The 27,098-nt window shown below is 43.8% G+C and overlaps 1 protein-coding gene across 1 annotated transcript; it reads left to right on the top strand.

Moving 5' to 3' along the window:
• Positions 1 to 1,924: 1,924 nt before the first annotated feature.
• On the top strand, positions 1,925 to 27,098 carry LOC106571489 (interleukin-6 receptor subunit beta). Its single transcript, XM_014144654.2, has 16 exons — positions 1,925 to 2,222; positions 3,133 to 3,207; positions 3,434 to 3,733; positions 4,150 to 4,291; positions 6,614 to 6,777; positions 6,873 to 7,027; positions 9,959 to 10,118; positions 10,341 to 10,423; positions 10,726 to 10,963; positions 11,192 to 11,374; positions 13,481 to 13,582; positions 13,912 to 14,055; positions 17,215 to 17,355; positions 17,850 to 17,946; positions 19,010 to 19,088; positions 24,291 to 27,098. Exons 2-16 carry the CDS (start codon positions 3,138 to 3,140, stop codon positions 24,951 to 24,953), a joined length of 2,721 nt encoding a protein of 906 aa, XP_014000129.1. The 5' UTR covers positions 1,925 to 2,222; positions 3,133 to 3,137; the 3' UTR covers positions 24,954 to 27,098.

The following is a 27,098-nucleotide window of genomic DNA, read 5'->3' as shown; positions in this document are numbered from 1 at the left end:
TGATCTTTAGGTCGGATAGTCGACGGGGGGACATTACAAAAAAAGTTCATTAAAACCTGTAGTATTATTAATGAATATGATTTGTTTGTGTAGGATTCCTGCAAATGTAAAACTTTTGTATGTATGCTGTTTTGTATGTGACTATTCCTCTTTTGTTTGTTGATGTTTGTTGTTTGTTAAGGGGAAAAAAAGGAAAAAGGTTTGAAACCACTGAATGTATTAAATGTTCCATAGTATAGCTTCGCTCTGTTCTCTGTTAGGATAGTAATTAAACAAAGCAACATACAGTGCTTGTTGTGGAGCTTGTAGTGTCAGGTAGCCTATATAAGATTCAGCCGCATGCAAACAAGTCAAGCTAGGCTACGTGGGTGGTCATGTCCTGGTGTATAACTAAGCAATAAGGCCAGAGGGTGTGCGGTATATGACCAATATACCACAGCTAAGGGCTGTTCTTAAGCACGAAATAACACAGAGTGCTATGACACAGCCCTTAGCCGTGGTATATTGGCCATATACCACAAACCCCTGAGGTGCCTTATTGCTATTATAACCTGGTTACCAACCCAATTAGAGCAGTAAAAATAAATGTTTTATCATACCCATGGTATACTGTCTGATATACCATGGCTTTCAGCCAATCCGCATTCAGGGCTCGAACCATCCAACCAATAATCACAGATTGAACAATGAGCCACATATTTCACCTGATGTTTAAAGGTGCATTCGTAAATTCACTCTGACTATCTACTCCGATTTCAGAGCGCTCTCGTCTGAGCCAAAGCCAGAATAACTGATGTATTTACGAACACCCAACACCCGTTGAATATGGCCGGTGTGGTGTCAGTAAACCTTGGCAAAAAAAGCGTCATTAAATTGTTGCCAGAAGCACAGTTAGTCACCAACGCTATGGATAACATGAAAACAGCCTAACCAGCGCTGTTAGGGCCAGAAAAATGGTCCGAGTGAAGTGTTCTCTCATTTGTGTGTGGAAGTAGCTAGGAAGCTATCTAACTTTAGCCAGTTAGCTTGGGTGCTTGACTGCAGTTGTGAGGTCAGAACCGCTCGGATCAAATCAATCCAACCGCTCCTCGTGAACGGTCGCGTCGCTCTGATGAACGGTCGCGTCGCTCTGATAAACCGTCGTCGCTCTGAACGCGAATCGCTGAATCGCTCTGAATTTATGAACGCTATTTCTTGAACTGCATTGTTGGTTCAGGGCTTGTAAGTAAGCATTTCTACACCTGTTGTATTCGGCGCTTGTGACAAATAACATTAGATTTGATGAGAGGACTCCCAGTATGAGAAAATAGAGCAAAGATGGATTTTGGTCGATATTATGATAATTTTCGCATTGATGAAACATTTGCTTTCAATACAGTTTTCTGTTTCCAAAACTAAAATATGTTACGAACAGAGTGGACTATATTTTTTATAAATTTTACCCTGTACCAAAATAATAAATAAAAAAAAGCGTTGGTTAGGAGTGCAAGGGCGAATTTAGTTATTGGACACGCGCACTTCACTGTAGAGGCGTTTCCCTTAACGGAAATATGCAAATATCTCCGAGAACGGCGCCAATTGGAAATCGCTAGCTCGCGCTGTCTCTGCCGCCCTCCTCGCTCGTTCTGCCCACTATGACTCATTTGTTCCCATTGGGTTAGTTTATACACATATCTTTGGTGTAAATCATTAGTCAAACAGTTGCATATATGTTGCAACTATTGGACAAATTCAAGTACATCTAGCCCCGTTAAAAAAAACGTTTTGCAACAGAATTGTCGTAATGAATACACCCCCGGGGGCTTATCGTGGCGCATTTAGAGAAAATGGGTGGAGACTAACTGGAAAACAGTAACGTACTGTATGCGTTTTGATTGGTAAGTATTTATGAGACAGACACTTCTTCTGGCAAATCACAAGGGAAACCATTTAGCGCACTTAGTTTGCACAGATCTCTAGACAAGTATTTGTCAAACTGGACACATACTTAGTTCGATGGTTATGTTTATATATCTGTATTATTTGCACCGCTCGCATTATAACTCGTGATGATTATGCAATGTACTGCTGGAAGTGGCGACAGTAAAAGTTAAGGTAGCCTCAGAAGAGGTATCTTATGGTTTTAGCTAAAATATGTTACATCTAAATACTTTTATGTAGCTAAGTAAGATTATATAGCGTTACAAATAAAGGAGGAACCAAACAAGAAAAGTACATAAAAGGTGAGTATTTTTCTTGTCATATCTTGTCTGGGTCTTCTAATGTTAGTTGGCTACGCTAGCTAACGTCGTTCAGACCCTATAGGCTAAACCTTTTCAATACACCCTTGTAACGCCAAACATCCCAATTATTTATATTTAGCTTGCTAGGTATATGCTAACGTTCTTAGCTAACGTTTATGTTGCTCGCTACTGTTTGCTCCCGAGTGTCGCAACGGTCTTAGGCACTGCATCTCAGCCTGGTTCGAATCCAGGCTGTATCACATCCGGCCGTGATATAGAGGCCCACAGGGCGGCGCACAGTTGGCCCAGCGTCGTCCGGGTTTGGCCGGAGTAGGCCGTTGTTGTAAATAATGATTTGATCTTAACTGACTTGCCTAGTTAAATTAAGGTTAATAAAAAAACCTATCTACATTTGATGAAGGTGTCAAATAGAACCACATCTAAAGCTGATAGGTTTCTGGACAGTGAGCAGCAAACACAATCAGCATTCAGGTATTTTCCTAGCTAGCTAAAATAATCACGTTTTATAACCTTATTGATACGTTTTTCATATGATGGAGTTATTTTTACAAGTAACGTTAGCAGGCAGAGCAAGATAATATTGTATTTCTTTTGAAGCTGTCATATGATTGTCTGCTAAGAGTGAGTGAGTAAGTTAGCTAACTACTGTTTGTTCCTAATAATATTGCTAGCAACAGTACCTATCCATACTTTTGTGGTTTTAGCTATACCTATCTGGCTTCATCATTAGTTTAATTCGCTATAGTCCCTAGTCAGAGTGAAGGCCTCATAAAACTTAACTGTGACTTAATTGGTAAAGTACGCAATATAAAATAAGGTGGCTAACCCATGTACCAGTGATGGGATAAAATGTAGGTTAGTCTTGGTGAGTCTGTGAATCTTCCCTCAGGCATCATGGACCAGTCGTCATACCGTTTGCTGCAGATTCTGGCCTTGGCATGTCTGGCCTGTAGGCTCACTTCTAGTAAGTGTACCACTACATTTAAAATAAAATGTTTGTAATTAAGCACTGTTCAGAAGGCGCTCTTATCCAGAGCGAGGTTTGAATAAACCTCTACTGCACATAAACCCTTTAAAGTTGCTGTGCTTAAATGAAAGTGAGCTTTGTACTTGTCCTTTTCCCTCTGTGTAAAATTCACCGTACATTTCCTAGTAGCATTGACTTGATGTGCGCTCTGGTCTTTTTAAAGGTTCTTTCCCAGCCTACGGAACAATAGTCCCACAATCTCCAACAGTGGAAATTGGGAAGGAATTTACCGCTACCTGTGTAGTCTATGAAGCTGCTAAAGCCACAGCGGACGACATCTACTGGACGAGTGGTGGCGTCACAGTGCCCAAAGAGCAGTACACCAAGATAAACGACTCAGCTGTTAACGTAACCATTCTGATCACCAGGGAAACTGGAAAATGGTTACTTTGTAAAAAGAATGAATCTCCCTCATTCTTAAACAAAAGTAAAATAATCCATGGGATTGAATTGACCAAAGAGTGTAAGTATGCCATGGATTTCACATCAATAAAGGGTTATTTCATGTGAAAATGTAACATAATGTCCACGTAATATAAGTAATTGCCTGTAATTTAGGTTTGAATTTAGGTCTTAATTTGGTAAATATCTCTATTTCAATCTAATTTCTGAGTAATTCATTTGGATACAAATGCTAACATTTAGTACAGAAATAAAATACAAATTCCTCCAAAGGAATATTTAATGTGCAATTTTCTTTCATATTCACACTGAAGGACCCTAAAGCTTTCTCTGTGTCAGGGTTGGGGTCAATTCAGTTTCAATTGACTTCCTGAATCAAAATGAATTGATCCAAACTTGCTCAGTGCAGTAGGTCAGTGGCTGTTGGTTTTGTTTCTCTCGCATGAAATAACAGCAGCTGTTTGGTTTCTTGGTTAGATCCTCCTGAGAAGCCTGAGAATTTGTCCTGCATGGCTGTCCAGTCTGGCCGACAGATTTCCCCTAATGTGACGTGCACATGGCAGCCTGGGAAAATGGACAAGACGATAAGCCCAACATTCACCTTGTTTGGAAGTGTAATGTGAGTGTCCCTATACACGTGTGTTATGTTGTTTTACCAGGTTGGTCTCATTGAGATAAACAAATCTATTTTACAACAAAGTACTACAGTTTAAAAACATACATTTACACATTGAGCAGACATGAAGCATTGGGGAGGTGTGGTGCATCTAGGGTCAACACATTGACAGCCCACCCCCCAATTGTCCACCATAGAGTTTACTGTGAACACATTCAGAGACGAGCTCTTGTAAGTTCATGTCCTTCTGTAGCTCGTTCCAAGTGGATGGGGGCAGAGAACTGGAGTGATTATTATTATTATTTTTACATTTATGCTGGTCAGTATGGGCCTTAGGCACGGTCAACAAGATACGGCCGTGTGAGAGTAGCCGATATTTGTCTGCAGGACAATGTACAGTGAGGGGAAAAAAGTATTTGATCCCCTGCTGATTTTGTACGTTTGCCCACTGACAAAGAAGTGATCAGTCTATAATTTTAATGGTAGGTTTATTTGAACAGTGAGAGACAGAATAACAACAACAAAAAATCCAGAAAAACACGTGTCAAAAATGTTATAAATTGATTTGCATTTTTAATGAGGGAAGTAAGTATTTGACCCCCTCTCAATCAGAAAGATTTCTGGCTCCCAGGTGTCTTTTATACAGGTAACGAGCTGAGATTAGGAGCACACTCTTAAAGGGAGTGCTCCTAATCTCAGCTTGTTACCTGTATATAAGACACCTGTCCACAGAAGCAATCAATCAATCAGATTCCAAACTCTCCACCATGGCCAAGACCAAAGAGCTCTCCAAGGATGTCATGGACAAGATTGTAGACCTACACAAGGCTGGAATGGAAGGTGACAACAGTTGGTGCAATTATTCGCAAATGGAAGGAACACAAAAGAACTGTCAATCTCCCTCGGCCTGGGGCTCCATGCAAGATCTCACCTCGTGAAGTTGCAATGATCATGAGCACGGTGAGGAATCAGCCCAGAACTACACGGGAGGATCTTGTCAATGATCTCAAGGTAGCTGGGACCATAGTCACCAAGAAAACAATTGGTAACACACTACGCCGTGAAGGACTGAAATCCTGCAGTGCCCGCAAGGTCCCCCTGCTCAAAAATACATATACATGCCCGTCTGAAGTTTGCCAATGAACATCTGAATGATTCAGAGGACAACTGGGTGAAAGTGTTGTGGTCAGATGAGACCAAAATGGAGCTCTTTGGCATCAACTCAACTCACTGTGTTTGGAGGAGGAGGAATGCTGTCTATGACCCCAAGAACACCATCCCCACCGTCAAACATGGTGGAAACATTATGCTGTGGGGGTGTTTTTCTGCTAAGGGCACAGGACAACTTCACCGCATCAAAGGGACGATGGACGGGGCCATGTACCGTCAAATCTTGGGTGAGAACCTCCTTCCCTCAACCAGGACATTGAAAATGGGTCGTGGATGGGTATTCCAGCATGACAATGACCCAAAACACACAGCCAAGGCAACAAAGGAGTGGCTCAAGAAGAAGCACATTAAGGTCTTGGAGTGGCCTAGCCAGTCTCCAGACCTTAATCCCATAGAAAATCTGTGGAGGGAGCTGAAGGTTCGAGTTGCCAAACGTCAGCCTCGAAACCTTAATGACTTGGAGAAGATCTGCAAAGAGGAGTGGGACAAAATCCCTCCTGAGATGTGGGCAAACCTGGTGGCCAACTACAAGAAACGTCTGACCTCTGTGATTGCCAAAAAGGGTTTTGCCACCAAGTACTAAGTCATGTTTTTCAGAGGGGTCAAATACATATTTCCCTCATTAAAATGCAAATCAATTTATAACATTTTTGACATGTGTTTTTCTGGATTTTTGTTGTTGTTCTGTCTCTCACTATTCAAATAAACCTACCATTAAAATGATAGACTGATAATTTCTTTGTCAGTGGGCAAACGTACAAAATCAGCAGGGGATCAAATACTTTTTTCCCTCACTGTAGGTACTCAGGTAAAATGAGAGCTGTCTCCGTGTGGCCTTATGAATGAAAACGTACCAATGACTTAGTCTACGATGAGCTAAGGAAGGCCAGCCAAGTCATATAGAGGCTACGGTGATGGGTGAGAAAGTTAAATGGGGTTAGATACATGATTGATATCAACATTTAGTTGTCAATAGCTCTCAATAATCAGTGAATGGAAAACCTGGCTCCAGTTCTGAGAACCCCATTAAAAGTGTGTGTCTTGTGTAAATTGCTGATATTCTAATTGTTTAAAAATGTACATTATTGTGATTATGTACTTTTTTTGTTGTCTGATTCCAAAATGGTGTGTCAAGATGTGTTTGTTCTTCTGCAGTGCCACAAACCAGAACTACAGCACCAAATCTCAGAGAAGCAGTGGATGCATCTACTTCAGCACCTTTCCAAGCTATATGGAACTGGATATATGGGTAGAAGTGGAAACCAAATTGGGCAAGGTTCGATCGGACATTCTGTTCATAAATGATCCTAATGACATGGGTAAGTGAAGGCAAACGGAAATTCCAAATGCCCTTTTAAGTTACAGTGATTATCTTCCTCCAGAGTTTAATGGTGTGTGTGACCTTTTTTTGCAGTGAAAACGAATCCCCCATCAGACGTCAATATTATTTCAGAGAAGAACTTTTCCCGGACTCTCTTAGTGAGCTGGAAGCACCCTATCCATGAAACTGTTGTCAAGCTAAAATACAACATCAGGTTCTGCACTGTGGGCTCTGGAGACTGGACTGAGGTAAATGGCAACAATCTCAGTGCAAGTTAAAGGGATGATTCACTGCAAATTCAGTTTGTTCAAAGTTTTTTTTAAACTTCAGAAGTTGACTAATGTCGAGATAAGTCTACGTCCATCTGTTGTGTAGTCTTATCCAAAATGAATGGAAAGGATACGTGCCATTAACAAAATGCCCATGAGGGGTTAGTTCAGGGGTACTCCAGGCAGAGCAAAAAAGTTTGCAATTCTACACATTTTGCCATTGGGTGAAGACACATGTTTGCAGTTAATATATCATCTGATGATCAATGGGGACTCCCGGTCAGTAATTCAACCATGCTTACTACAAGTTTAGATAGTCTAGCAGCCAGCTAACTTACCAATCTAAAACAATTTAGCTGACATGGGCTAATTGAGTGACTATTAGTGACTGACATAACAAGAGAGAAACTCTGCTATTCTAACTCAACAGTAAGTTGAGACCCCGACTCAGTCTCCCCACCCACATTTATTTGGGGAAATTGATCAGCGGGCTAATAAATATATTTTCAGTAACAAAAATGTATTCTTTTTAGTTGTTTGAAGCTGGTGTTCAAAACCGAAAGTAAAAAAAGACGCAAAAGCGGAACGCGAGGACAGGAAGAATAAAAATAGAGCACATCGAACGGTTCTACTGCTTATCAGAGTTGCTTTCATGAGAATCTATAGCTCACATTTCTATGTGAATTTGGTGAAGTCGCCCACAAAGATCCATACTGGGCCTTTATTAAGTCATCTATCCTATTCTTAGGTGTTCTCAACAGTGAATCAAACATTTTATTGTATTTATTTCACCTTTATTTAACCAGGTAGGCAAGTTGAGAACAAGTTCTCATTTACAATTGCGACCTGGCCAAGATAAATCAAAGCAGTTTGACACATACAACAACACAGAGTTACACATGGAGTAAAACAAACATACAGTCAATAATACAGTAGAAAATAAGTCTATATACAATGTGAGCAAATGAGGTGAGATAAGGGAGGTAAAGGCAATAAATAGGCCATGGTGAAGTAAATACAATATAGCAATTAAAACACTGGAATGGTAGATTTGACAGTAGATGAGTGTGGAAAGTAGAAATAATGGGGTGCAAAATAAATAAATACAGTAGGGGAAGAGGTAGTTGTTTGGGCTATTTATAGATGGGCTATGTACAGGTGCAGTGAACTGCTCTGACAGCTGGTGCTTAAAGCTAGTGAGGGAGATAAGTGTTTCCAGTTTCAGAAATTTTTGTAGTTTGTTCCAGTCATTGGCAGCAGAGAACTGGAAGGAGAGGCGGCCAAAGGAGGAATTGGCTTTGGGGGTGACAAGTGAGATATACCTGCTGGAACGCGTGCTACGAGTGGGTGCAGCTATGGTGACCAGCGAGCAGAGATGAGGCGGGACTTTACCTAGCAGGGTCTTGTAGATGACCTGGAGCCAGTGGGTTTGGCGACGAGTACGAAGCGAGGGCCAGCCAACAAGAGCGTACAGGTCGCAGTGGTGGGTAGTATATGGGGCTTTGGTGAAAAAACGGATGGCACTGTGATAGACTGCATCCAATTTATTGAGTAGGGTGTTGGAGGCTATTTTGTAAATGACATTGCCAAAGTCGAGGATCGGTAAGATGGTCAGTTTTACGAGGGTATGTTTGGCAGCATGAGTGAAGGAGGCTTTGTTGCGAAATAGTAAGCCAATTCTAGATTTAACTTTGGATTGGAGATGTTTTATGTGAGTCTGGAAGGAGAGTTTACAGTCTAACCAGACACCTAGGTATTTGTAGTTGTCCACATATTCTAAGTCAGAACCGTCCAGAGTAGTGATGCTGGATGGGCGGGCAGGTGCAGGCATCGATCGGTTGAAGCGCATGCATTTAGTTTTACTTGCATTTAAGAGCAGTTGGAGGCCACGGAAGGAGAGTTGCATGGCATTGAAGCTCGTCTGGAGGTCAGTTAAGTGTCCAAAGAAGGGCCAGAAGTATACAGAATGGTGTCGTCTGCGTAGAGGTGGATCAGAGAATCACCAGCAGCAAGAGCGACATCATTGATGTATACAGAGAAAAGAGTTGGCCCAAGAATTGAATCCTGTGGTACCCCCATAGAGACTGCCAGTGGTCCGGACAACAGGCCCTCAAATTTGACACACTAAACTCTGTCGGAGAAGTAGTTGGTGAACCAGTCGAGGCAATCATTTGAGAAACCAAGGCTGTTGAGTCTGCCGATGAGGATGTGGTGATTGACAGAGTCGAAAGCCTTAGCCAGGTCAATAAATACGGCTGCACAGTACTGTTTCTTATCGATGGCCGTTAAGATATCGTTTAGGACCTTGAGCGTGGCTGAGGTGCACCCATGACCAGCTCTGAAACCAGATTGCATAGCGGAGAAGGTACGGTGGGATTCGAAATGGTCGGTAATCTGTTTGTTAACTTGGCTTTCGAAGACCTTAGAAAGACAGGGTAGGATAGATATAGGTCTGTAGCAGTTTTGGTCGAGAGTGTCCCCCCCCCCTTTGAAGAGGGGGATGACAGCAGCTGCTTTCCAATCTTTGGGAATCTCAGACGACACGAGAGGTTGAACAGGCTAGTAATAGGCGTTGCAACAATTTCGGCAGATAATTTTTGAAAGAAAGGGTCCAGATTGTCTAGCCCGGCTGATTTGTGGGGGTCCAGATTTTGCAGCTCTTTCAGAACATCAGCTCTGGGAGAAGGAGAAATGGGGAAGGCTTGGGCAAGTTGCTGTGGGGGGTGCAGTGCTGTTGACCGGGGTAGGGGTGGCCAGGTGGAAAGCATGGCCAGCCGTAGAGAAATGCTTATTGAACATGTTACTCTCATCTGTATTGTTGGAGCTGTTTCAAGTCAGCGTTCTGTACGCACAAGTTTGTTGCACCCTCATGTCTGTCAGTTGTCATATCCATTTAATTGACTCTTTTAGGTACCCCCAAATGACACTGAAAGTAGCAAGGAGTCTTTCCGTCTCCAATACCTTAAGCCAGACATGGAGTACGTAGTGCAGGTCCGCTGTATGCATTACACGGGCAACGGCTACTGGAGTGACTGGAGCACTAACACTACCGCCAGGACCCCAGAGGACAGTGAGTAGCCATGACCACAAGCATATGTCATACTATCATCTTTCATTTAGCATTGTGGGCAACCATGTAAAGCTGTAGAACTGAAGTGGTGACAGTGTGAGTGATTTAAGTGCAATAATATTGAGTGTGATCCAGGTAGGTAGTCTATATGGACTATCCACGTTGTATCATTATGTTTGAAATTAATGAATTGTGTGATTTCCTGTTCTCTTCTTTACCCAGAGCCTACAAGTAAACCAGACCTATGGAGAGTGGTCATTCCCAGTCAAGGCAAAAGTGAGCGGCGAGTGGAAGTGATATGTAAGGTAATAAAGGCCACGCTGACCATACTACTGATTTATCACTAGCTATATGGCTTAAATAATTATTGGTGCAGGGCTCTACAGTGCAACCATTTTATATTTTGCTGTGCGACCTGGAATTTTAATTTACGAGCTCCAGTGCGCCTAGAAAAATGAAGGATTCTAGCTTTAATACCTCTAATATTTTGAATTATGCTCCTACATTTCTTTGTGTGCGCCTACATTTCTCATCTTGGGTGCTCCTTGTAACAAAGGTCAGTGTAGAACCCTGTGGTGATTTGATCGTTGCATTCTTCCCATCATAGGATCCAGTGGAGTCCAATGGAAGAATACGAGGCTACAACATCAAGATCCAAGATGGAGCCTGGGAGGTTGTGCCGGTCAATGGCTCTGAGCTGAACTCCAGGTCGCAGGAGAGGAAAATTATCCCCCTTTACCAGATTCCACTGTCTGACAAGAGAAGAGGCTCCATTGAATTGAAGGCTTGGAATTCTGTTGGCGAGTCTCCCCGAGCTTCTTTGGGCATTCCTAAATTGGCCCATGGTGTGTGACCTTATCAGCTATGTTTTCTCTCATTCTTCCTTTGTAAAATGTTACCAATAATGAATGATATTGGGTGTAATATAATAACGTTTTATGTTAGTACAATTCTCAAAGCAACAACTGAATGTTGGTCAAAAGAGACAATAGTGATGTGTTCTGTTAACTGACTGGTTTTGAGATGCTCCTATCATGATGTCATGTTGTATCTGTGTGTGCTGTGTATTTCAGAGCCACCTCCAGTGGCATCGCTCAGTTGTTTTAACCAGGACAGTAGGCTGTGGGTGGAGTGGCAGCCCCCCAATGTGGAGGCCACAGGGGTGACTGAGTATGTCCTGGAGTGGGTTTCGGTCAGCGACGGCGCGATAGACTGGCAGAGAGAACCTAGACACAACAGGAAGGCACCCATTAAAGGTAAGACTGAGACACATGCTGATGGGTGGTAACTTCTAAACGTGAAATATCCTTCTTCATGTTACCATATTAGAACTGGGGTTATGGAAATCTACTGAGTGAGAAAGGGGAGTGCAGGAAGAACATGTTATTGAAGGGCCACAGTCTGGTTTCAGTCAAACCGATAAGGTAGTTGGGGTGGAGTTGGGGAGGAGTGAGGAATTTGGGCCGAGGTAAAGTAAGAGGAAGTGAGAAAGAACAGGCATTACTAAAGTCTTGTCTAGCCACAGAGATGTGTTGTCTGTCCAGATGTGTAAGGAGGAGACTCAGCGTAGGAGGAAGGTATAAATACTGGTGCTGGTGTAAACATGTCTTTGTCGTTGCAGCTGTTTGAACCAGTAGGTGAATAAACTTGGTTGGAGCTTTTCCTAGTCCGTTAGGTTCTAACTAAACAGAGTAAAAACTAACAATGCCATGTTTTAACTGACGATTGTCTTGTAGTTTGGCTACACCGTGTATGTCTTTCTACAGGTTTTGATGGTTATCATGTTGACTAGGGATGAGTTAGATTTAAAATGACAAGTTAACCTCTCTAGGGTATGTGGGACGAAATCGTCCCACCTACTCAACAGCCAGTGGAATCCCGTGGCGCGATATTCAAATACCTTAGAAATGCTATTACTTCAATTTCTCAAACATATGACTATTTTACACCATTTTGAAGACAAGACTCTCGTTAATCTAACCACACTGTCCGATTTCAAAAAGGCTTTACAACGAAAACAAAACATTAGATTGTCAGCAGAGTACCCAGCCAGAAATAATCACACACCCATTTTTCAAGCTAGCATATAATGTCACAAAAACCAAAACCACAGCTAAATGCAGCACTAACCTTTGATGATCTTCATCAGATGACACTCCTGGGACATTATGTTATACAATACATGCATGTTTTGTTCAATGAAGTTCATATTTATATAAAAAAAACAGCTTTTTACATTAGCATGTGACGTTCAGAACTAGCATACCCACCGCAAACTTCCGGTGAATTTACTAAATTACTCACGATAAACGTTCACAAAAAAACATAATTATTTTAAGAATTATAGATACAGAACTCCTTTATGCAATCGCGGTGTCCGATTTTAAAATAGCTTTTCGGCAAAAGCACATTTTGCAATATTCTGAGTAGATAGCTCGCCATCACGGGCTAGCTATTTTGACACCCACCAAGTTTGCCACTCACCAAACTCAGATTTACTATAAGAAAAATTGGATTACCTTTGCTGTTCTTCGTCAGAATGCACTCCCAGGACTTCTACTTCATCCACAAATGTTGTTTTGGTTCAGAATAATCCATAGTTATGTTCAAATATCCCCTGTTTTGTTCTTGCGTTCAAGACACTATCCGAAGGGTGACGCGCGGACGCGTATCGTGACAAAACATTTCTAAATATTCCATTACTGTACTTCGAAGCATGTCAAACGCTGTTTACAATCTATTTTTATGTGATTTTCTTTCTCGTAAAAAAGCGATAATATTCAGACCGGGAAACCCTGTTTTCGTTCAAAGACTCAAAGTTGAAAATGGCCTCTTCACATGCATGCGTGCGCCCGTCTCACTGTTCTCAGATCGACCACTTACCAAATGCGCTACTGTTTTTCTGCCATGGGCTGCAAAGTCATCATTCAACGTTCTGGCGCCCTCTGAGAGCCTATGGGAGCCGTAGGAAGTGTCACATTACAGCAGAGATCCTCAGTTTTCAATAAAGAGAGTGTAGAAGGCCAAGAAATGGTCAGAGAGGGCACTTCCTGTACAGAATCTTCTCAGGTTTTTGCCTGCCATATGAGTTCTGTTATACTCAGACACCATTCAAACAGTTTTAGAAACTTTAGGGTGTTTTCTATCCAAATCAAACAATTATATGCATATTCTAGTTTCTGGGCAGTAGTAATAACCAGATTAAATCGGGTACATTTTTTTTAATCTGGATGTGAAAATACTGCCCCCTACCCTAGAGAGGTTAAATCAAACCCATCAACTAAATGATTATGAAAAACTTGTTGATCAATCAAAACTGTGATGAAATAAATCTAAATGTTATTGTACTGTTCCCAATCAAGGTAACCTTCAGAGATTCAAGCTCTACAATATATCTGTGTATCCCATGTATTCTGGGTGGACTGGGAAACCATTAACCACTGCATCCTTTCTGGAACAAGGAGGTAAGAAATCTAACTAGTCCTAGTCACTACAGTATAGACAGTGTAGTATCTATAGGAGTGGTTTCACAGACACAGATTAAGAGTAATCCTGGTTTTACAGACAGATTAAAACTAGTCCTGGACTAAAAAGCATGCTCAATGAAGAATCTCCACTGAAATAACTCTTCAGTCCAGGACTAGGCTTTATCTGTGTCTCTGAAATCGCCACATAAATTTCAATCATTGATATACCAGTGTTATGATATTTGCTACAGTAGCTGGTGGCAAACATGTAAATGTTGAATAATGTTAACTGCTGTTTTCCCCCCCACCGGTCCTGGTTGATGCAGCTCCACTGGAGGGTCCCTCTGTGAAAGTGAGGAGAACAGGGAAGAGCAACGCTGAGGTGGAATGGATGGAGATTCCACTGGACAAACGGCTAGGCTTCATCACAAACTACACAATATTCTACATCACGGGAGGCAAGGAACACTGTAAGGAAGCCCACCTTGTAGATGTATTACTATAGTACCCTGAACAAAAATATAAACGCAACATTTCAACGATTTAACCCGAGTTACAGTTCATATAAGGAAATCAATCAAATGAAATGCATGTATTAGGCTCTAATACAGATATGCATCTGTTGGTCACAGATACCTTAAAAAAAAAAAGGATCAGTAGATCATAAAACCAGTCAGTATCTGGTGTGACCACCATTTGCCTCATCCAGCACGACACATCTCCTTCGCATAGAGCTGATCAGGCTGTTGATTGTGGCCTGTGGGAATATTGTCTCACTCCTCTTCAATGGCTGTGTGAAATTTCTGGATATTGGCGGGAACTGTAACATGCTGCCTTACACACATTTTCAGCTTCCAGGAATTGTTTACAGATCCTTGCAACATGGGGTTGTGCATTATCATGCTGAAACATGAGGTGATGGCGGTGGATGAATGGCACGACAATGGGCCTCAGGATCTCATCCCAGTATCTCTGTGCATTCAAATTGCCATTGATAAAATACAATTGTGTTCGTTGTCTGTAGCTTATGCCTGCCCATACCATAAACCCACCGCCACCATGTGGCACTCTGTTCACAACGTTGACATCAGCAAACTGCTCACCCACACGACGCCATCAAATCAAACATTTTATTGGTCACATACACATGGTTAGCAGATGTTAATGCGAGAGTAGCGAAATGCTTGTGCTTCTAGTTCCGACCATGGAGTAATATCTAACAACTAATCTAACAATTTCACAACAACTACCTTATACACACAATTGTAAAGGAATGAATAAGAATATGTACATATAAATATATGGATGAGCGATGGCCGATGCAGTAGATGGTACAGTATATACATATGAGTCATGTAGGGTATGTGAACATTATATAAAGTGGCATTGTTTAAAGTGACTAGTGATAGATTTATTACATTCAATTTTGAATTATTAAAGTGGCTAGAGATTTGAGTCAGTATGTTGGCAGCTGCCACTCAATGCTAGTGATGGCTGTTTAACAGTCTGATGGCCTTGAGATAGAAGCTGTTTATCAGTCTCTCGGTCCCCGCTTTGATGCACCTGTGCTGACCTCGCCTTCTGGATGATAGCGAGGTGAACAGGCAGTGGCTCGGGTGGTTGTTGTCCTTGATGATCTTTTTGGCCTTCCTGTGACATCGGGTGGTGTAGGTGTCCTGGAGGGCAGGTAGTTTTCCCCCGGTGATGCGTTGTGCAGACCTCACTACCCTCTGGATAACCTTGCGGTTGTGGGCGGAGCAGTTGCCGTACCAGGTGGTGATACAGCCTGACAGGATGCTCTCGATTGTGCATCTATAAAAGTTTGTCAGGGTTTTGGGTGACAAGCCAAATTTCTTCAGCCTCCTGAGGTTGAAGAGGCGCTATTGCACCTTCTTCACCACGCTGTCTGTGTGGGTGGACCATTTCAGTTTGTCCGTGATGTGTACGCCGAGGAACTTAACTTTCCACCTTCTCCACTACTGTCCCGTCGATGTGGATAGGGGGCTGCTCCCTCTGCTGTTACCTGTAGTCCATGACCATCTCCTTTGTTTTGTTGACGTTGAGTGTGAGGTTATTTTCCTGGCACCACACTCCGAGGGCCCTCACATCCTCCCTGTAGGCTGTCTCGTCGTTGTTGGTAATCAAGCCTACCGCTGTAGTGTCGTCTGCAGACTTGATGATTGAGTTGGAGGCGTGCATGGCCATGCAGTCATGGGTGAACAGGGAGTACAGGAGAGGGCTGAGAACGCACCCTTGTGGGGCCCCAGTGTTGAGGATCAGCGGGGTGGAGATGTTGTTTCCTACCCTCACCACCTGGGGGCGGTCCATCAGAAGTCCAGTACCCAGTTGCACAGGTCGGGGTCAAGACCCAGGGTCTTGAGCTTAATGACGAGTTTGGAGGGTACCATGGTGTTAAATGCTGCCCGATACAGTTGAAACCGGGATTCATCCGTGAAGTGCGCACTTCTCCAGCGTGCCAGTGGCCATCAAAGGTGAGCATTTGCCCACTGAAGTCAGTTAGGGTGCCGAAGTGTAGTCCGGTCAAGACCCTGGTGAGGACTACGAGCGTGCAGATTAGCTTCCCTGAGACGGTTTCAGTTTGTGCAGAAATTCTTAGGTTGTGCAAACCCACAGTTTCATCAGGTGGCTGGTCTCAGATGATCCCGCAGGTAAAGAAGCCGGATGTGGAGGTCCTGGGCTGGCATGGTTACACGTGGTCAGCGGCTGTGAGGTCGGTTGGACATACTGCCAAATTCTCTGAAACGACATTGGAGGCAACAGCTCAGGTGCACATTCCTGCAGTCGGCATGCTAATTGCACACTCCCTCAACTTGAGACATCTGTGGCATTTTGTTTGACACAACTGCACATTTTAGTGACATTTTATTGTCCCCAGCACAAGGTGCACCTGTGTAATGATCATGCTGTTTAAATCAACCTGTTGATATGCCACACCTGTCAGGTGGATGGATTATCTTGGCAAAGGAGAAATGCTCACTAACAGGGATGTCAATACATTTAGAGAAATATGCTTTGTTGTGCGTATGAAACTTTTTTTTTTCTGGGATCTTTTTATTTCAGCTCAACACTACATGTTGCATTTTTATATTTTTGTTCAGTAAATGAATAGAAAACATAAAGCCTGTAACTCCTTCCCCCTTAAGATCACAAATATATCCTATATTTTTGTTGGACAAGTTTGTTCACAACCAACCAGAAAATAACTTCCATCTCACAGCATGATCAATTTAAAGGCGTCCCTACTTAAAGGTGTCGCTTTCTCCAATATAATCATGGTGTACTTAAAGGAATACCTCAGGATTTTGGCAATGAAGCCCTTTATCTACTTCCCCAGTCAGATTATCTCGTGGATACCATTTTTATGTCTGCGTGCAGTTTGAAGGAAGTTCAAGTAGATAAAAGGCTTCATTGCCAAAATCCTGAAGTATCCCTTTAATCATACCTTTTTATGAAATATGTTGTTCTGACTATGGATCTCCTTTACTGTTATTAGATATACCAGGATGTACTGATATTTGTAAGTACAGTTAGGGCTGGTATTTGTCTGACTTAAACATTTACACCTGCGATCAGGAAAAACATGAGTTTGTATGAATTTCTTTGTTCAGCAATAGTTGTCTCCCCGGACACCTACTCTTACACAGTGGAGGGCCTGACCAGCAACAGTAAGCAGGTGGTGCGGATCATGGCCTCTACAGTACGAGGCTCTACAAATGGTTCGGACCTGTCATTCAATACTCTGATGTATGGTGAGTGAAGCATTGTTTAACGGACACTTCATTCTATATACAGTCTATTCAAAGTATTCACACCCCTTGAATTTTTCCACATTTTTGTTATTTTGTAGATTGAGGAAAATCCTTTTTAGAACTGTAATCCTTTTTAAAATAAGGCTGTAACGTAACAAAATGTGGAAAAAAGGGAAGGGGGCTGAATACTTTCCGAATGTTCCATTCCAGTACTGTTCTATATATTTTGTATCCCGATAATGCTTTGTCTATGTAACATCCTGACATTGACTCAATCTGCAATATGTCTAGTTAAGACCTCCAGTCCTCAACACTTTAAGGTGCAAATACATTTAATAGTTTCTACTTGATTCTATTCAGTGTGTCCTCCTGGCTCTTTTCCCTGCAGTAGTTGTACTTTTTAAAAAAAAAAATTTTTAAGGAATGTTTTCCTGACCAAGATGGTTGTCTGTTTTAGTGTCCTTTTTATGTAATTCTATGTGTTTGTCCCTCAGCTCCTGGGCAGATTGAAGCCATCGTGGTGGCTGTGTGCATCGGCTTCCTGTTTGTCGTAGTGTTAATTGTGTCCCTCTGCATGTACAAAATTGACTTGTAAGTCACAACCACACACTATTGAATTGTTTGAAATAGAATGTACTACTCTACATTTTATGTTTGAATGTGTACAATTGCTTCAGTGTGATGTTGAGTTGTAAGAGCATTGACTCAGGGTTGTGAACACACATTCATTGTAACCCCCACCCTCCCCTTCCGAGTCAGACATATTTTAATATTCTGTCACGATTGCGCTTTTGACTTCAAGTACTCAACAATGTTTATTGAAACTTGTGTGGCAGAAATTCTATAGGAAGAGAGACCGCAGATTCTTTCAAACAACTTTATTATCAGATTTGCAAAAATGAATCGATCAACCATCACTAAGAATAGTGCACAGTTGAAAGCTTCACCAATCAAGTTGTCTCCTTTTTATGGAAAGTACATCCTTTTATTTTCGACAGTATGCAGATGTACAGAAACAGGCCCTGGGAACACGTAAAAAGTTATTTAGCTCGTCTGTTTAGATCAAGATAGCTGATATCGCCACAATTCTCTGTTCCTTCCCACATAGCTAAATTCCTGCTGATCGTAAACACATACTGCGGTTACACCCAAACGGCTCATAAATCTATACGCTCAGATTTTATGACTGAGTCACACAAGACAAGTTTGTATCAGTAAAAAATACTATCATATAACAATGGACAATTCTTTAAGTCAAAAAACAGCATAGTATGTCATGAATATTAATTTCCTCCACACTTGATGGCAGATTAGTTCAACCATGCTCTCTTGCTGACGCGTTACTGCTGGGACAAACGCTGCATAACACACATCAGCGGGTCTGTGTTTTAACAAGTTAACACTCCCAAGGAAAAACATAGGAATGTGTATGGAGAGACTCTTATTCCTAGCGCCCTTGTCCATTGGTCAAGAGCCTTCACTCATGTTAATACAAGGCTAGTGTGTGTTTGTGATACTAAACCTGCGTCCCAAATGACACCCTATTCCCTATATAGTGTACTACTTTAGACCAGAGCCCATAGGGAATATGGTGCCATTTGGGATGAGTCCTATACAACGTGTTCTAATGAAGCTCTGTCCTTTTCCTCTGTAGGATAAAAAAGATCTGGCCACCGGTTCCAGATCCCTCCAACAGCACTATCGCTAACTGGTCGCCTGATTTCCCCTCCAAAGTAAGTTCAAGTGCCTCCTGTGCTGATCTATGAGAGTGCTGTATTTTCAAACTTTATACAACATCACACTGGCTCAGTCGCTTGTGACTTAGTAATTTTTGGGACAGGGACGCGTTCTTCCTTCAGCTCTATACTTCAACAGTTTGGATTTGAAACCAAACAATGTCTACGAGGTTAAAGTGCAGACTGTCAGCTTTAATTTGAGGGTATTTTCATCCATATCGGGTGAACTGTTGTCATTGTATTGTGTCATGTTGGAGTCACTTTTATTGAAAATAAGAATTTATTGTTTTTTTAACACTTCTGCATGAATGTGGATGCTACAATGATTACGGAAAATCTTAATTGAATTGTGAATAATGACAAGTGTGAAATTTACAGACACACAAACATCATACCCCTCCACAAATGCTAACCTCCCCTGTTATTGTAATGGTGAGAGGTTAGCATGTCTTGGTGGAATGATTTGAAATGCTAACCTCCCCTGTTATGCTAACCTCTCACCATTACAATAACAGGGGAGGTTAGCATTCCATATCATTCCACCAAGACATGCTAACCTCTCACCATTACAATGTCTTGGTGGAATGATATGGAATGCTAACCTCCCCTGTTATTGTAATGGTGAGAGGTTAGCATGTCTTGGGGGTATGATATAAAATGCTAACCTCCCCTGTTATTGGTAATGGTGAGAAGTTAGCATGTCTTGGCGGTATGATATGAAATGCTAACCTCCCCTGTTATTGGTAATGGTGAGAAGTTAGCATGTCTTGGGGGGTATGATATGAAATGCTAACCTCCCCTGTTATTGTAATGGTGAGAGGTTAGCATGTCTTGGGGGTATGATATAAAATGGTAACCTCCCCTGTCATTGTAATGGAGAGAGGTTAGCATGTCTTGGGGGTATGATATAAAATGGTAACCTCCCCTGTCATTGTAATGGTGAGAGGTTAGCATGTCTTGGGGGTATGATATAAAATGCTAACCTCCCCTGTTATTGGTAATGGTGAGAAGTTAGCATGTCTTGGCGGTATGATATGAAATGCTAACCTCCCCTGTTATTGGTAATGGTGAGAAGTTAGCATGTCTTGGGGGGTATGATATGAAATGCTAACCTCCCCTGTTATTGTAATGGTGAGAGGTTAGCATGTCTTGGGGGTATGATATAAAATGCTAACCTCCCCTGTCATTGGTAATGGTGAGAGGTTAGCATGTCTTGGCGGTATGATATGAAATGCTAACCTCCCCTGTCATTGGTAATGGTGAGAAGTTAGCATGTCTTGGGGGTATGATATGAAATGCTAACCTCCCCTGTCATTGTAATGGTGAGAGGTTAGCATGTCTTGGGGGTATGATATAAAATGGTAACCTCCCCTGTCATTGTAATGGAGAGAGGTTAGCATGTCTTGGGGGTATGATATAAAATGCTAACCTCCCCTGTTATTGTAATGGTGAGAGGTTAGCATGTCTTGGGGGTATGATATAAAATGCTAACCTCCCCTGTTATGGTAATGGTGAGAGGTTAGCATGTCTTGGGGGTATAATATAAAATGCTAACCTCCCCTGTTATGGTAATGGTGAGAGGTTAGCATGTCTTGGGGGTATGATATGTGTGTCTAACTTTCTCACTCATCATTATTATTATTCACGATTCATTCAGGATTATCCATCATCACGGTGGCATCCACATTAATGGAGAAGTGTTTAGAAACATTGTTGTTAATATTTACAATACAAGAGACTCCAAAATGACAATACATTTTTACCATTCATTTCTATTGGGCACAAAATAATCTGAAACGCAACCAAAACAAAGAGCAAATGCATTCAACAAATGTGTATTCACAAGCTTGACGTAATCATCGCGTGCTTTGAATATGGGACCAAATACTAAACTTTTTATTACTTTAATACACAAGTGAATTTGACCCAGTACTTTTGCTCCCATGAAATGGGGGAGGGGGGCTCTAAACGGTTCCCCCGGTATGGATGAAAATACACTCAAATGAAAACTTAGTCTGCACTTTAACCTCAGTCATTGTATCATTTCAGAGCCAAACCAACAAAAACATGTCACTGTCCTAATAACTACGGAGGCCACTAAGTTTATCTGTGATGAACTATGAATATTTACTGGGATCCCATCTACTCTCCACTGATCGTAACGTCCATATGAGTCATTGTGGTTGTGTGAGCAGTACGTGTGGTTCTCCTAGACGACAGGTGATAGGACCAACAGGTCAAAATAATTGTTTATTCGCACCGTTCACACAATATGGACCGCTATAGAGTCACCTTAAATGTTTCTTTGCATTTAGGATTACGGTTATCAGTAGAGATTCATCTACTTTACTTCCCTCACTACTTGGAGTAGCTATGGTCCTCCTCACTACTTGGAGTAGCTATGGCCCTCCTCACGCTCTCTAGCTATGGCCCTCCTCGCGCTCTCTAGCTATGGCCCTCCTCGCGCTCTCTAGCTATGGCCCTCCTCGCGCTCTCTAGCAATGGCCCTCCTCGCGCTCTCTAGCTATGGCCCTCCTCGCGCTCTCTAGCTATGGCCCTCCTCGCGCTCTCTAGCTATGGCCCTCCTCGCGCCCTCTAGCTATGGCCCTCCTCGCGCCCTCTAGCTATGGCCCTCCTCGCGCCCTCTAGCTATGGCCCTCCTCGCGCCCTCTAGCTATGGCCCTCCTCGCGCCCTCTAGCTATGGCCCTCCTCGCGCCCTCTAGCTATGGCCCTCCTCGCGCCCTCTAGCTATGGCCCTCCTCGCGCCCTCTAGCTATGGCCCTCCTCGCGCCCTCTAGCTATGGCCCTCCTCGCGCCCTCTAGCTATGGCCCTCCTCGCGCCCTCTAGCTATGGCCCTCCTCGCGCCCTCTAGCTATGGCCCTCCTCGCGCCCTCTAGCTATGGCCCTCCTCGCGCCCTCTAGCTATGGCCCTCCTCGCGCCCTCTAGCTATGGCCCTCCTCGCGCCCTCTAGCTATGGCCCTCCTCGCGCCCTCTAGCTATGGCCCTCCTCGCGCCCTCTAGCTATGGCCCTCCTCGCGCCCTCTAGCTATGGCCCTCCTCGCGCCCTCTAGCTATGGCCCTCCTCGCGCCCTCTAGCTATGGCCCTCCTCGCGCCCTCTAGCTATGGCCCTCCTCGCGCTCTCTAGCTATGGCCCTCAGGGTTGGGCTCAATTCCATTTCAGTTCAAGATGAGAATTATAAATGTAATTCATGAGTTGCAAAATCCTTGAAGATAATGGTATGTTTTTCAGTCCAGGGATTGCATTTTCGCTATGTAGTTAACGTTAGCTAGCGCTAGTCGGCTGTACCTGCGCCAAGGGTATTCCCCCTTCTATAGCTTGTTCTCCATCTTCTTTTTAAATGGCGGGCCAACATGTTTTCAGAACTTTTATTTCCATGACTAATCAAAACTCGTCGTCTCTCTGCAGCAGACATGTAGTGAGTGATATGTTTGTAACATCATATCGCAATAAAATCGCAGTATCGAAATACAATATATCGAATCATATCGTATCTACTCCTCAGTATGGTGAGATCCCTCAGTATGGTGATATGGTGAGATCCCTCAGTATGGTGATATGGTGAGATCCCTCAGTATGGTGATATGGTGAGATCCCTCAGTATGGTGATATGGTGAGGTCCCTCTGCGTGGTGGTGGTGGTGGTACGGCGAGGTCCCTCTGCGTGGTGGTGGTGGTGGTGGTACGGCGAGGTCCCTCTGCGTGGTGGTGGTATGGTGAGGTCCCTCTGCGTGGTGGTGGTGGTGGTACGGCGAGGTCCCTCTGCGTGGTGGTGGTGGTGGTACGGCGAGGTCCCTCTGCGTGGTGGTGGTGGTGGTACGGCGAGGTCCCTCTGCGTGGTGGTGGTGGTACGGCGAGGTCCCTCTGCGTGGTGGTGGTGGTGGTACGGCGAGGTCCCTCTGCGTGGTGGTGGTGGTGGTACGGCGAGGTCCCTCTGCGTGGTGGTGGTGGTGGTGGTACGGCGAGGTCCCTCTGCGTGGTGGTGGTGGTGGTATGGCGAGGTCCCTCTGCGTGGTGGTGGTGGTGGTACGGCGAGGTCCCTCTGCGTGGTGGTGGTGGTGGTACGGCGAGGTCCCTCTGCGTGGTGGTGGTACGGCGAGGTCCCTCTGCGTGGTGGTGGTACGGCGAGGTCCCTCTGCGTGGTGGTGGTGGTGGTACGGCGAGGTCCCTCTGCGTGGTGGTGGTGGTGGTACGGCGAGGTCCCTCTGCGTGGTGGTGGTACGGCGAGGTCCCTCTGCGTGGTGGTGGTACGGCGAGGTCCCTCTGCGTGGTGGTGGTACGGCGAGGTCCCTCTGCGTGGTGGTGGTACGGCGAGGTCCCTCTGCGTGGTGGTGGTACGGCGAGGTCCCTCTGCGTGGTGGTGGTACGGCGAGGTCCCTCTGCGTGGTGGTGGTGGTTACGGCGAGGTCCCTCTGCGTGGTGGTGGTGGTACGGCGAGGTCCCTCTGCGTGGTGGTGGTGGTGGTACGGCGAGGTCCCTTATTTTTTTTTTTTGGTATGTTATTTTTTTTTTTAACCCCTTTTTCTCCCCGATTTTTGTGGTATCCAATTGGTAGTTAGTCTTGTCTCATCGCTGCAACTCCCGTACGGACTCGGGAGAGGCGAAGGTCGAGAGCCGTGTGTCCTCCAAAACACAACGCCAAGCCGCACTGCTTCTTGACACAATGCCCACTTAACCTGGAAGCCAGCCGCACCAATGTGTCGGAGGAAACACCGTGCGACCGTGTCAGCGTGCACTGCGCCCGGCCTGCCACAGGAGTCGCTAGTGTGTAATGAGACAAGGACATCCCTGCTGGTCAAACCCTCCCTAACCCGGACAACACTGGGCCAATTGTGCGCCGCCCCATGGGTGTCTGGGTCGCAGCCGGCTGCGAGCCTGGACTCGAACCAGGATCTCTAGTGGCACAGCTAGCACTGCGATGCCTTAGACCACTGCGCCACATGGGAGGCGAGGTCCCTCAGTATGGCGATAATATCGTATTGTGAGAGGTCCCTGGCAATTCACAGCCCTAATTACTAAGCCTTTCTATTCACTATTCACATGTTGCTAGATGCAGATGTGCATCCATTTCAGTCATTTGACCATTTCACAACAACAAAAATGTCTCGGTGTATAATAACATGGATGTGAAATAGACTTTACATAGAACTTGACTTAACCCTCCTTTTCAATCTCAGGCTGTCAGTCCCAAGGAGAGTGTGCTGGGCGACGTGAGTGTGGTGGAGGTGGACGTATTCGACAGGAAGTCGTTGTGCGAAGAGGACAAGGCGGGCCTGCCGCTCAAGAAGGACAAGTACCTGTCGGAGGAGCACAGCAGCGGCATTGGCGGCTCCTCTTGCATGTCGACGCCACGCCAGAGCGTCTCGGACAGCGAGGAAGGCGGTGACTCGGGCCAGACCACGACCAGCACCGTCCAGTACTCGTCGGTGGTGGCATCCAACGGCTACAAGGGCCAGTCCCCCTGCCCTCTCCCCCAGTCCCCCTGCACTCTGCTCCAGACCCCCCAGTGCGGCTCCTCACAGTCCCAGACGCCCAGCTTCGCTCGCTCCGAGTCCACCCAACCCTTGCTGGACAGCGAGGAGAGCCAGGAGGGTAGTGGGCAGTCCCACCAGCGGAACCCCTACTTCAGTCGTTCACCTGGGGTTATCGAAAGCAGAGACCCGGGGGACAGGAACCAGCTGGAGATGGAGGAGCAGGGGTTGGCTTCGCTCCGGTTCTGCCCTCTGGAGGAGGGGTCACAGCAGACCACACCCACAGATGAGGGACAGTCCCCTGACGGACAGCCAGGCCTTGCTCCTAGCTACATGCCTCAGCTGAAGGGCCATAGGCAACAGTGTTAAGAGAGGAGAACAAATGGTGACTTTAGTTCGAAGTCGTCTCACTTCATTCATTTATCCCTTCTTTGTGCCTTAGTTCATTTCAGACATTCATTTATCCCTCCTTTGTGCCTTGGTTCATTTCAGACATTCATTTATCCCTCCTTTGTGCCTTGGTTCATTTCAGACATTCATTTCAAGCTTTCAAATGATGAATTACGTCGGCATAGTATTTTTGCACCCATCATGAACTTCCTACAGACATCCTAACTTGCCTCATTAAGTCTCTTTTTAAGTGGATGACAGTTTGGCTCCAAGCTTTCAGCTTGTATGTGGAGTTTTTGTTTTAACATTCTAAGCAAATAGACCACTTTCCTGATATCATCATAGTGTAATACATGTGATTCTGAGACGTTATATCCTATAGTTCTCTGATATCATCATAGTGTAATACATGTGATTCTGAGACGTTATATCCTATAGTTCTCTGATATCATCATAGTGTAATACATGTGATTCTGAGACGTTATATCCTATAGTTCTCTGATATCATCATAGTGTAATACATGTGATTCTGATTGAGACGTTATATCCTGTAGTTAAGACTAGACAGGCAATGTATCACGTCTTTTCTCTTAGCAACCACCATCTCAATCAGTTCACATGACAGACAGGAGTTTATAGACACAGGTCAGGCATTACTAATCAATGATGAACATCTGATTTTCATCCTTACAAACACATATGCTGTACATGAATGTAAGCAACAGATCTCGTCGGTCTCAAACAGCAATGTCCCAGAGGAGCTAGGCACCAAACCGTAGAAAACAGGGAGGAGCTACATGGACCTGTCCAATAACAAATGCTAATTTCCGCTAGTCGGGCCCTAATGAAGATGACTGTGTTCCTAGGATGGTAAAGTGTTCCAGAATGTCATATTTTTTCTTCATACTAACTAGGACCATGTATGTCTATGGACTGAAGTAATGCCTCACAATGAAAAGTCCACTCAATTTAAAAGCCTCTTCAGTAGCTAGTGAGCTTTGTACTGTTTATCATTCGTTGTGTTAGCTTCACCTGTCGTCTGAAGAGCGTAGTCTAGAAGTGGGCGCTAATCTCTACAAACTGGCCAAGTTAAATTTCTGGTGCGTTTGGAAAGTACTCAGACCCCTTTTACTTATCCACATTTTGCTATGAGACTCAAAAATTGCGCTCAGGTGCATCCTGTTTCCATTGATCATCCTTGAGATGTTTCTACAACTTGATTGGAGTCCACCTGTGGTAAACTCAAATGATTGGACATCATTTAGAAAGGCACACACCTGTCTATATAAGGTCCCGAAACAAAATGTGGAAAAAGTCAAGGGGTCTGAATACTTTCCGAATGCAGTGTAGAATAGAAAGAGGACTTTAAGGAAGCCAACATGTGACACTAACCAATACAACAGGTCCCCTTGAAATATGCTACACTAGTATGTGACATGGTGTCATTTCAGGTAGGGAATCGGTAGAAAAACTGTTTGACAAATGTATATTTGCCTTTTTACAATGCCTTATGAATTTTTATTCAATGTCTGCTTGACATGCCGTTATGAATTCTGCTCCAAGTCATCTTTAGACTTGATCTGTTGCCAAAGATCTTAATACCCAGGAATTACAAACTGTTTCATGTTAATTTAAAAATTCTATGAATTACTACATAAAAAAAATATTGTATTTTAAATTGATCCGTTAATAAGGACATTGTGACTTGTGGTTAAATTTAACTAAAAGTAAAGCAGTGCTATGCAAGTTCCCTGCCCATCTGGTTCCAGGTCAGATTTAGAGCGATTACTGGTACAGTATTATATGTACTGAAAAAGATTGTATTATTTCTTACAGGTATATCTCTTTTTTTTTTTTTTATATATGAATTTTTGTGTTGTCATGAAAAGAGTGTTTGGAATGTACAGATCTCAACTGGACCTCCAAATTAGTTTCTACAGCAGGCAGTATGCTCAGAGAAATGAATGTACGTTTATCTACATTTTAATGTTGCTACTTCTGAAAACTATTCTGACATCACTCAGTTAACACTACGTTTCCATGTATACAGAAAACAGCCTAGTATTTCACTGCATGCAACCATAACATGCAGTCTTAAGTATGAAATAAACTACTTTAAATGCC

Source organism: Salmo salar, chromosome ssa01 (genome assembly GCF_905237065.1).
Source record: "Salmo salar chromosome ssa01, Ssal_v3.1, whole genome shotgun sequence".
Lineage (NCBI taxonomy): Eukaryota > Metazoa > Chordata > Actinopteri > Salmoniformes > Salmonidae > Salmo > Salmo salar.
The sequence above is the reverse complement of the archived record's forward strand: the minus strand, read 5'-3'. Positions and strand labels throughout refer to the sequence as shown.